This window comes from Porcisia hertigi, chromosome 30, assembly GCF_017918235.1.
Source record: "Porcisia hertigi strain C119 chromosome 30, whole genome shotgun sequence".
Classification (NCBI taxonomy): domain Eukaryota; phylum Euglenozoa; class Kinetoplastea; order Trypanosomatida; family Trypanosomatidae; genus Porcisia; species Porcisia hertigi.
The window spans coordinates 1,087,501-1,097,500 of NC_090589.1; the positions used below are offsets into that span (position 1 = coordinate 1,087,501).

The 10,000-nt window shown below is 58.7% G+C and overlaps 4 protein-coding genes across 4 annotated transcripts; all 4 read right to left on the reverse strand.

Moving 5' to 3' along the window:
- Nucleotides 1-710: 710 nt before the first annotated feature.
- Nucleotides 711-2,264, reverse strand: JKF63_03032 (uncharacterized protein; the record flags this gene model as incomplete). The annotated part of the gene is made up of 1 exon (XM_067899054.1): nt 711-2,264. One exon carries the CDS (start codon nt 2,262-2,264, stop codon nt 711-713), a length of 1,554 nt encoding a protein of 517 aa, XP_067755498.1.
- A 1,423-nt stretch (nt 2,265-3,687) lies between these two features.
- JKF63_03033 (uncharacterized protein) lies at nt 3,688-4,737 on the reverse strand (the record flags this gene model as incomplete). The annotated part of the gene is made up of 1 exon (XM_067899055.1): nt 3,688-4,737. The coding sequence occupies one exon, from the start codon at nt 4,735-4,737 to the stop codon at nt 3,688-3,690; it is 1,050 nt and encodes a 349-aa protein (XP_067755499.1).
- A 556-nt stretch (nt 4,738-5,293) lies between these two features.
- Nucleotides 5,294-5,902, reverse strand: JKF63_03034 (uncharacterized protein; the record flags this gene model as incomplete). The annotated part of the gene is made up of 1 exon (XM_067899056.1): nt 5,294-5,902. One exon carries the CDS (start codon nt 5,900-5,902, stop codon nt 5,294-5,296), a length of 609 nt encoding a protein of 202 aa, XP_067755500.1.
- A 744-nt stretch (nt 5,903-6,646) lies between these two features.
- JKF63_03035 (uncharacterized protein) lies at nt 6,647-9,427 on the reverse strand (the record flags this gene model as incomplete). The annotated part of the gene is made up of 1 exon (XM_067899057.1): nt 6,647-9,427. One exon carries the CDS (start codon nt 9,425-9,427, stop codon nt 6,647-6,649), a length of 2,781 nt encoding a protein of 926 aa, XP_067755501.1.
- Nucleotides 9,428-10,000: the final 573 nt, after the last annotated feature.

Here is a 10,000-nt window from a genome sequence, read left to right on the forward strand (position 1 = left end):
GCTGGTGCGGCAGAGGTGGGGTGAGGAGGAAGAGAAGGGGGGGGAGGGGGAGGGGGAGGGGGAGGGGAGAACGGCGCACAGGCGGTGCTTAAAGAGAGGGTAGCCGAGGGCCGTCGCTCCGACGCTGGCCACCGACCTCCTTGAGACTTGCCCGGCACGCGCGTACACCGCCCTCTGCCACCGGCCGCGGGACATACACCACCGCTTCCGCTCTCGAGCGTGTGGGACGCTGGGCGCTGCCTGCGTGGATGAAAGAGCGTATCGCACCCGACGCCCATGTGGTGCACCTCCTGCAGCGGGCATTGGAGGAAAGAAAGCAAGGCAAGCCAGGAGCACGGGTCCACTAGCCGGATGACCTGGCCTGACGGGAGGAGAGGAGTGGGTCGGGGTGGGCCGCAGCCTGTCCTAGAAAACAATCATGTCGCTGTCTAACTCCAACGGGCAGGTCCACGGAGACTGTTCCTTCATTATACTTGGTATCTTGCACAGATGGCACACTGGTCTGCACAGTAAGGGAGGGGTAGTAGGGGGGGGGGGGGAGAAGGGCGCAGAACAGCCAACCTCGCGTGTTGCGCCACAATACTGAAACCCTCCACACACACCTCCAAATACAGTCAACGCTTTGAGTGGCCGCAGTCGGGACCCAAAGAGCAATCTCAGCCAGTCACTATTTTCTCGTGCCTCTTACTGTCCGGGAACGCGGTTGGCTTTTACAATGCCTCCTCGGGGTCGCAGACGAATTCATCACGGGAGAGTGGATTGTTCGCAATCACCTCTCTACTCTTCTCAGAGAAATAGTCGGCGAGGTCTTCCATGTCTCGCTCAGTCAACCCCGGGTAGGACAGAGCCACGCGCACGATGACACGATCATCCAACACGTGATGCACAACCATGACACGACGCTCCTCTTCAGCCGCTCGCAGTAGGGCGTAGTTTCGCTTGTTTGCCGCATCATCCTCGGCAATTCGGAAGCAGACGAGTCCAAACTTGGGCTCTACAGGGAACTCGATATCGTCGCCAAGACGAACACGTAGAAGATCATGTAAGTACTTGGCAAGAGCGCAATGACGACGGATTGTGGTCTGAATCCCCTCCAGCCCCATATAGCGCAAAGTTGTGTACACCTTTAGTGCTCGAAAGGGGCGACCCAAACCGAGCTGGTAGTCCTTGAAATCTACAACCACGTTTGCATCTGTGTACTTGTTTGCAAGGTAAACACCAGTGGCGCTCAGCGAGGCGACAATGTACTTTCGCTCGCGGAAGAAGAAAAAAGAAGCGTTGTTCATCATACTAAACCACTTCGAGCCGTTGATGAAGAGGGAGTCAGCTTTCTCGAAGGCAGGCAGCAGTGGCGCGCGCATTTCGGGGCATATGGCAGTGGCCCCAGCATAGGCGGCGTCGAGGTTCAGCCAAATAGAGTAATCCTGGCAAACACTGGCGATGCCTCTGAAGTCGTCCGTGGCGCAGATACCAGTGGTACCGTAGTTCATGGACACCATGCAAGGAATAAGACCCGCTGCCACATCCGCCTCCACAGCTTTGCGAAGATCGTCGCCGCGCATCGGGCAGTTACCACCCGCCTCGCGTCGCGTCTTGATCTTGCGCACGTGCCACAACGACACAATCCGCGCCGCCTTTTCCACGCAGAAGTGCGCCTGATCACTGACGTAACAAACAAGCTTAGCTGAAGCAACGCTCTTCTCCTCATCACTCGCCATCATCTCCAGCGCGCGATTCTTCGCCGCCAGCAACGCCACAACCGCCGCCTCCGAGGCTGATGGCTGCAGCACGCCGCCCCCAGTGCCCTCCCACGTCATTGCATCCGGTATGCCAAAGGCGCGAGCCAGCCAGTCCATCACGATTGTCTCGAGCTCGGTGGCTGCAGGGCTGGCCATCCAGCTGAACCCGGGTTGGTTCAGTCCACTGGCTATGATGTCGCCCAGAAGTGCGGCAGGCGACAACTGCGCTGGGAACCAGGAAAAGAAGTTGGGGTGTTGCCAGTGCGTCATACCGGGGATTATATGGGCCTGAATATCATCGAGGATGTTTTCGAATACGGGCGACGATGTCTGCGGAGCCGTCTTGTCGCTGATGCACCTCTTCAGGTATCCGGGCGGCACTCCAGACGAAACAGGCAGCTCTCGGTTCTTGAGTGAGCGGTGGTAGTCGGCAACAAAATCGATCACGCGATGCCCCTCTGCGCGAAACTTCTCCCAGTCCATCGTGGACGTGATGGGAGGGAGCGGGGGGCACCTTGCTTGCATTGGTGCTTTGGGCGAGAATCTGCTGAGGAGTACGTAGACGGAAACAGGGGAATGTGGTCGAGGGTAGGGAAGGGGAGGAGGGGGTAGAGGGGAGGGAGGGGGTAGAGGGGAGAGGGAGGAGGGGAGAGAGGAGGTAGAGGGGAGGGGGTAGAAGAGAAGGAGAACAAAAAGAGGAAGACAAAAAGCTATAAAAATTATTTTGTGATGTATTAAAAATATTCTCAAGCAAACAAATCTGTCAAGTGTGTCCGGGAGAGGGACACTGTGAGAGCAACAATACACAGATGTGTTAATGAAATGAAGCGACACAATAAATTTAAAAAACGAGGGCTTTAAGAAGCGCTTAAAAAAAAAAACGAGGGCTGTGGTGGTGGTGGACTATAACCGTTGAGTTGGAGGTCCCTTTCCTCAACGAAAGAGAGCACGCCAGAAAAGAGTGCAAGCCGCACAGAATGTGAACGTGAGACGGAGAGAGAGAATGAGATCAGGCGCGATACCCGCAACACACCACAAGAGAAACGAGGCGCCGATAGCGCAGCAAGCGTTGGGTATGGACGCGTGCGCAAATGTGAGAGACGGGAGGCGGGGAGAGAAAAGTCAAGCAAACAGGATGGGGAGAAACAGAGAGAGACAGGACGTTGGTGAAGGCCTAGTCACCTTGAGGGGCTTCTGAATACACAAGGAGTCAGCATAAACCCCAAGAGTAAAATGACTTCTTCACTGCAGCAATGTACGAGCTGGCTGAAAAGGTACAGTCGAGGGAGGGAGGCTGTGAAGGGGGGTGGGAGTGCAAAGCAAAAAAAAAACACAGCCTCAAAGGAAGCAAAGAGCTGCTGTCCGGACGCATCAACGTCGGTCGTTGGACGGTGAGACAGGGAAATGCAAAGCTTTTCTTCGCTGGCCAGCCCCTCCCCTCCCCTCCCCCCCCCCTTCCTCCCCCAAGCACACACAGCTGAGTGACTTCTTCATCTCATGGCTTTTGTTAGCAGCTCTCTGTAAGCTCTGGTCATCTAGAATGCACACGCGCATCAAAAACGCGGCGCAAGCGGCACACACACGAAAAAAAAAGTGAAACTGCAAAGTCTAAACTTTCCGCGTGATACGCTCAGCGTGAAGGGCAAGAGAATCTTAGAAAAGGGCATACAAGATCACCATGTCCGTCACTCACACACGCCTGCGCATCAGAGCAACATTCTCAGTAAGCGGCATAGACACAACAGCACTTGAAGCAGACACACTGAAGCCAGCCCCGGTCGCGTGGAGACAAAGAAGGTCCAGCGCCTATATCTATGATACCGAACGGCGTCTCTCGTCACCGAGCCCCCTCCCCCTGCCGACCACTGCGGTGCTTCACGCCCTCTGTGGGCCCGCTCCTCGCCCTGGAAACAAATGTCTTGTCTTTTCCATTCCTTTTCTCAAGCCATCAAGCGGATATGGCCACAACCTGCGACACACCACTCTTTTGGGAGCAAAATGACATCCAAGTCGTCCCCTGCGCCAATGCCACCGCCGTCACCTCGATGCCCGCAAACACCGCCGCGGTGTCGGTATTACTGACTGGCTTATCGAGCGCGTCGACACCACGACTCTGTCGCGGCAGCCGCAGCAGCCTCTCCGCAGACCAATATACAGTCGGATCTGGCACGTCGGCGGTGTCGATCAGGGCAAGACGACCTGCCAAGTCTCCGGCAGCAATGCGACTGCGGTCTATCGCGACGCATCGCACTGGTGAACGCCTGTTGCTCATGCCAAACGCCTGCTCTCGCTGTGGACCCTCGGTGCAGCGCAACGTGAAGACACGGCCCCCAACGGTACCCACGCAGACCTCCAACGTCTCAAGTGAAGCCGCGAGGCAAGTGATTTGATCTGGTAAAGACAGCACCGAGCTAGGAGAGTTTCGATAGCGCGTGTCGTAGAGCAACACCTTGCCGTCGTAGTTGGCCACTACGAAGGTGTGTGGCTGCAGCGGCACCGCGGCGACCGCGCGCCCAGGGGCAGGGTTTTCTAATGCATCACGCAGATCCGAACGCTCTACATCAAGGACGGCGGCCCCTTGCTCGGTGCACGTTAGCAGGCAGTTGGGCTGGCCTGGAATCTCAGAGAGCGCACGTATCGGAAAAGACCCCGGGGTTGAATAACACGACGTTAACGCACGCGAGCAGCGCGACACCGCGGTTACAGTTCCCGAGGACGATCCCACAGCGAAGAGTCGGCCTGCACTCATGAAGCACGACGACATCAGCGGCTCCCTGCTCACTGTGTCACATGGATAGCTCTCCACGCTCCTGGCTGACAGTCCTGAGGCGAGGTTGGCGCCGTAGAAGTCGTCGTCGAGGTTGAAGACATGAGTCCCGTTGAGAATTGTGGAGACAAGGCACGACGACGTGGCGCAGTCGTAGCGAATCGACGACACTTTGCCCACCACCTCTAGCCGGCAAGCTGTCTTCGTTGGAGGCTCGTGTACGTCGCCCATCGTGAACGCACTGACGGAATGAAAGGGTGAAGAGGGGATCCTCGCCGAGGAAAAGAGGAGAAGGGAGAGACCAGTACGAGAACAGGCAAAGGGGGTGCAACGTGGACGCGCAAGCAAAAAAAGAAAAAAAAATCAGGAGGCAATGGTCGAGTGCGTCAGACACATACAAGCGAGCGCTCGCTTGTGTTCTTGGCCTTTGCCTGGGCGGCAGCTCGGCATCATGGAGGCTTTTTCTTTTCGTTGTTTTTTGTTTGTTTTTTGGGGGGGGGAGAGATGAGAGGAGGGAAAAAGGCCCTGTCCCACCCCCCCTCCCTCCCCTTCCACATTCTCGCGCGACCCCGCCGTCGGTTCTTCTCCTCATCTTTGTCTGTGAACAACAGCAACACAGCGAAGAGGTTGGCCAACCACGTCAACGCACACGCACGCAAGTGGGGGGAGCATGTGCATGCACGGCAGCAATACTCTCTCACCACACGCAACAGCTCATCATGGCCACACCCTTTCCTTTCCGCGTCTCCTGTAGGACCGGGTGGGCCACGGGACATCCTACATGGGGCTAGCGAGACTGCTGCGCTTCGCAACGACGCTGAGCGCGCAGTTTCATGTACTTGAACGGATAGAGGACGACGCCGATTGCAGCGCCGAGCCCCACAGCGGCCGGGATATGCACAGGCCCAAACGCGAAAAAACACTTGGCATTCAGTCGCACGAACTCTTGACGCCGCAGCTTCCACGTTGGCTCATTCACGATTGCCCACAGACCAGGGTAAAACAAGTGCGAGGTGAAGAGGCAGCTCACGGCGGGGATTTCAGCGGTGACTGGCCCGAGGTACGGCACAAAGCCCTCCCTTGCCCTTGGGTTCGGGATAAACGGCTCCACTAGTAGCCAGTACGCCGTGGCGCTTGCAAAAAAGTTCACATAGAAGAAGTCGCTCATCATACGAGGAATGATGGACCTCTTGTTTTCCTGCGTCTGCGATAGCTTGAGCAGCGGCGACATCGGAACAGCGGCACAGAGTGGTGTGGCGAAGAGCACGCCGCACAACACCGTGCGGATGACACGGCGGTACGTCGCGTACTCGCCAAATGCATTATCGTGTGCATCGCCGCCGGCCTGCGTAGTCCTGCACCGAGGCACAGAAGAATGATATGCAAGGTAGGGCATTACCCCTCCCCCTTTCCTAGCCCCCTCCCCCTGTGAGCGTGTAAAGTGGGGCCGCCGATAAAGAGAGTGGAACAACAACACAACCAGCGCAACTGGGGATGAGTCTAGCGGCACACGCATCTGTGCTGCAGCGAAGAGGGAGAGGAGAAGGATGCAGGGGTGGAGATCCGGTGCAAACGACCAAGTCAAAGCGTGAAGACGGAGAAAAAGTAGATGGACGCAAGAAACAGGGCTCCTGTGGCCTGGGGCCGCACCCTTACACAATCCACCACTACCAGCCCCTCGGTGATCATTTAAGGTACGTCCTTCTCCCCCCTTTTCCAGGCACACTACCACCCGTCTTGATCACCGAACGCACAAAAAGAAAGGCACCACGATGCGGGAATCTTGCGGGGGAGAGAAGAGGAAGCAGGGCACACACACAGAGACACACAAAGACAGACAGACAGACCGCGTGCGTTCTCGCCCTCTCCTCCCCCCTTCCCATTCACTCATCTTTCCTGTTTGATTCAACCATTTTATTGAGTCACATCCTCCGCGCAACACATGCTACGCGAGTTGAGTACAAACAAAAAACGGGCACACACACGCAGGCACATCCGAGAGAAAGCTGAGAATATGTGGCTGCGTTGTTGTGACAGAGGTATACTTTTCGGGAGCTCCTCGCGACTCCCCACTTCGCTTGCCACGTGTTCAGCAGCGGTCACTCGCAAGTGTGACATTATTGAATGGGGAGGACTACACTTACACTGCGGCGTCGCTGTTGCTGTGTGGCCAGTGCTTGTACCACGCCACGTCCTTGGCGGAGATGCGCGGTCGAACCTTCTGCAGCGCCGCGTCAACGTCGGCCACTGTAACGTGAGATGCGTGTGCGTTGGCTGTGATGGCGTGGAAAGCGGCCTCCTTCACTACAGCCACGACCTCTGCACCGGTGTAGCCCTCGGTCCGCCCTGCCACGTAGTCCGCTGTGAGCTCCAATGCCACAGGCAGGTGCCTAAATTGGATCTCAGCGATGGCGCACCGCTCTGGCAAGGTCGGCAGCCCCACATAGACGCGGCGGTCAATGCGTCCGGGGCGCAGCACCGCGCCGTCGATGCTGTCGGGCCGATTTGTCGCCGCCACAAACACGAGTGCGTTCTTCTTTTCTTCGAAGGCGGCGGGCAGCCCATCCAGTTCAGTGAGGAACTGCGAGATGACGCGGTCCGATACACCGCCGCGGCCGCGGTGGCCACACATGCCATCCAGCTCGTCGATGAACACGACACAGGGGCTTGCTGCACGCGCGCGCCCGAAGATGTCGCGCACAGCCTTCTCGCTGTCGCCCACCCACTTCGAGAACACCTCCGGCCCCTTCACAGAAATGAAGTTCATGTGGCTTTCGTTCGCCAGCGCCTTGGCCAGCATCGTCTTGCTGCAGCCTGGCGGGCCGTAGAGCAGAACACCCTTCGGGGGTGTCAGATTGAACTCCGTGAACACCCATCTCTGCCTTCCGAGGCACCACTCCACCATATCGCAGAGCGTCTGCTTTGCCTCTGCACTTCCGCCAATGTCGGCCCACCTCACCTTTGGCACAGACACCTCGAAGCGCCTAAGTGATGAAGGACACACCGCAGCCGACGCGGCCCGAAGATCCTCCTCTGTTGGCGACATTGACTGGCGCACTTCGAACGCTCGCACCACGGCCGTCTCCACGAGACGATGCAAGTCACGCTGTGTGAAGCCGTGCGCTCGCTCCGCCACCTCCACCAGGCAGCCCTCACTGATGGCGGGTGCCGCTGCTGCGCCCCCAAGAGACAGCTCCGAGAGACACGTGCGGAGACACGCAAGCCGCTCCTGTGCCCCGCTGGGCATCTCGAGCGTCACAACATTGCCGCCGAACAGTGTGCCGCCAGTCAGACATGCGTCAAGACTCGCGAGCGTTGGCGCACTCGCCATCACTCGCACCTCAAGACGGCGTGTCCGTAGGTCAAGGAGCTCAGCAGCCAGGGCGTGGGCGATGAGCGACATCGCCCAGCGCGACCCAGCGGAGGATGCCTCGCGGGCGCAGATAAGATGCAAATCATCTATGATCACTGTCGCCGGCGCCGACTGACGCACGCGCTCAAACACCTCGCGCAACACAGTAGCCGTGCTCACCTCGCTACCCTCACCCTGCGGCAGTTGGTCCACGTGCACCCATTCCGTATATCTTCCAGGCATAGACGCAGCACCCGAGGAGGCTGATCCGCCCGTGCCTCCCCGCTGCTCTGCCGCGGCCGCTGTGGTGCTTTGGCTAGTGAGCCAACGACTCTTGCCCACCCCAGCCTCTCCGACCACCAGGGTGCACGCGAACCCAGAAGAGACGACACCGCCCTCCTGCCTCTCAGCCGTGCAGTTCGCGACTGGATTCCATGAATGGGGTCGCGTGTCGCTGGAAGGCTCGGCTGCAGCGCCACCGCAACAAAGGCGCACCTCCGTCGCATCGGTCACAATCCCCCAGGGTGCTGCAAACTCAGCCACCGACGTCTCCTCCCCTTGGCGCAGAACACTGAGATCCACCACCTCCAGTGCAATGCGATGGGTCAGCACACGTTGTGTGACGCGTAGGTGCACATACCCCACCTTGTGGTGCAGCGTGCGGCGGAAGAGCGCCTGCCACTCCACTGTTGATGCAATCGATGGCACAACACCGTCAGCGACGTCGGCGCCACGCGTGTCTTCGGGGACCACCATCATGAGCGTCACCGACCGCAGCGTTGGCACGCCGTATCGGGGCAAAAGAACCGGACAAAGTGAGACTGATGAGAGGTCGCCCAAAACCCCCGCAGCGTCGTCGTTCACAAACATCATGTCGGATGCAGTAGAAGACCCGCGCATCTGTCGAACCTCCGCGTAGACGTCACCGCAGCTTGTCGACAGGTGCACAATGTATCCGTTCTGCAGTCCAAGTCGGTGCATGGTGCGGGTGGCGACAAGACACTCGCTCGGCCCAAGAGCGCTGTCAACCCCAACAGCAAGCACAATCAGGGCCACATCAGAAGTCTTCCCCGCGGGTTGCTTGCGATCGGCAGCATGCGGTATCGTAACCGAACCAGCGGCAGACGGCGGCGGCAGACGCGGTTTTGCCTCATTCGGGGGCGCACCTGCGTCCAGTGACGCTGACAACATCGACGTTCGTGCGGCCCCGGGTACGGGGGCTCGCGCCGGATGCTTGAAAGCCTGCGCAGCCGCACCGCCGCGCCTCGTGTCCGAGGTCTGAGGGTATCTCTTGGCATATTCTGCGCTCGTGCCAGCGCGTGTCTCGTGGCGCCCCTTGAGGTCGCCTAAAGAGCCACGAGGTGGCACTGCCGCCTCTGCACAGCTCGGAGAGCGAGAGGAGGCGGCTGACGAGGAAGTCGAAATGGTCGGACTTTGGGTGGGTACAACACACCTGCGGCGTGCGGAAGAGCGATTGCGAGCAAGCGCGCCGCCGCGGCCAGCTTGCACAAACCCGGTACCATCGGCGTTGGGCCGGAAGGGAGGCACCAGTCGCCTCTTCGCGGGCATCAAAGCAGTACCAACGACGTAGAGAATGGGAGAATGGTGGCGGCAGAGAACGCCGCTGGGGGGGGGGGGGGGAATACAGTACAGCGGAGCTCAAGAAGCAAAAAGAGGGCACACAGGGGATAGGAAAGAAATCATTCCGGCAAGAGCAAATACGCACTGACCAACATACGGGATAGGCTAGAGAGAGGGAAGCTCGCTGACGTGGCGGCGTCGATTGCGGCCCTCAATGGGAACGCATGAACAGACTCATTGACACGTGGCTGCGAGGGAGAGTAACAAACACCTGAGCTAGAGTCACCTCCCTCAACCATCTACGCCTCACCAACCCCCCTCGGCGGCACTCCCCCGGAACATCTGCCACATAAAAACAGAGTATGGTGCAGGGGAGCACACCTCACGCTCATCACTGCAGCACGCACCGCCACCCTCCCTGTTGAAGCACCCACACAGATTCAGTACTGCGTGGGTGGTAGCAGCGTCCTCATGAGCGCAGCATCACCTTACCGTCTCTTGCTTTCCCATCCTTCAAGTACACCGCCACGTACCCATTTGGACTGCGGTGCTCGGAGTAGG